An 860-nucleotide genomic window follows, 5' to 3' on the forward strand; every position below is an offset into this window, starting at 1 on the left:
CCATCGGCTGCCCCGTCTCGATCGCTGTGATGGCGCGGACGAGCGTATCGATCGCTGCAACACGCTCGTCTGGTGTCCAGAACAGTGGTGGCCCGTGCTGATCGTTGCCTGCCTGAGGAATGCGGTGCAGACTCGGTGCTTGTTGAAGTACCGCTTCTTGCAGGATCGCCATTGGTGACTTGCATTCGGAGCTCGCTGCGTCGGTGCAACCGTGGGCGGCGGCTGAATCAGCCACAAGTGTTGGCGCCGGTGTCATCGAACTGCTTGCAAAGCTGTCCGCGGCGTCGTCGAGGGTCGTCGTCGTCGTGGTCTTGGGCTCTGCGGCTTGTTGCAAACGTGCAATGGTGGCGCTTTGCTCGTCAATGGTCCGTTGCGCCGCTGCGAGCTCTGTCGTGAGCTCCGTGATTCGGGTTTGTGCTATCTCGAGGGGCGTTGCAGTCTTTGGGGCAGGCGCCGCCGAGCACACTAGGGCTGGCGTAGTCGTAGCTGCGGCTGCCTTCTTGCGAAGGTCGACCACCGGCATGGTCGCTTTGGCCACCGGATTGGTCATCTTGGTCGTGGGCCGGGTCACGGGTGTCTTCTTGGGCTGCGGCTTGACCGCCACGCGTGCTTTCTTGGCCTTACGGCGCTGCTCGGTGGCGTAGAGAGCAGGGTACGTCTCGCGGAAGAGCTGTTCCTCGCGCGCTTGGCGCTTGGCCTCCTTGTCTTGGATGTGCTGGCTGTTGTAGAGCATGGTAATGTCGATACTGACGCGCTGCAGGACGCCATTTCGCTGGTCGTCAAAGCATTTCTGCAGGTTTCTCCCTCGTCAAGCTGGCTTTTACCTCGCCGCCTTTACGTCCAACATCGCAGGTTGTCGA

At 61.3% G+C, this 860-nt stretch overlaps 1 protein-coding gene across 1 annotated transcript; it reads right to left on the bottom strand.

The window, feature by feature from the left end:
- Positions 1–40: 40 nt before the first annotated feature.
- On the bottom strand, positions 41–733 carry SDRG_16892 (hypothetical protein; the record flags this gene model as incomplete). The annotated part of the gene is made up of 1 exon (XM_008623116.1): positions 41–733. A coding segment is annotated over one exon (693 nt), but the record flags the coding sequence as incomplete, so codon positions are not given.
- Between the last annotated feature and the right edge of the window lie 127 nt (positions 734–860).

The sequence above is a fragment of the Saprolegnia diclina genome (genome assembly GCF_000281045.1).
Source record: "Saprolegnia diclina VS20 unplaced genomic scaffold supercont1.161, whole genome shotgun sequence".
In the NCBI taxonomy this organism is placed as follows: domain Eukaryota; phylum Oomycota; class Saprolegniomycetes; order Saprolegniales; family Saprolegniaceae; genus Saprolegnia; species Saprolegnia diclina.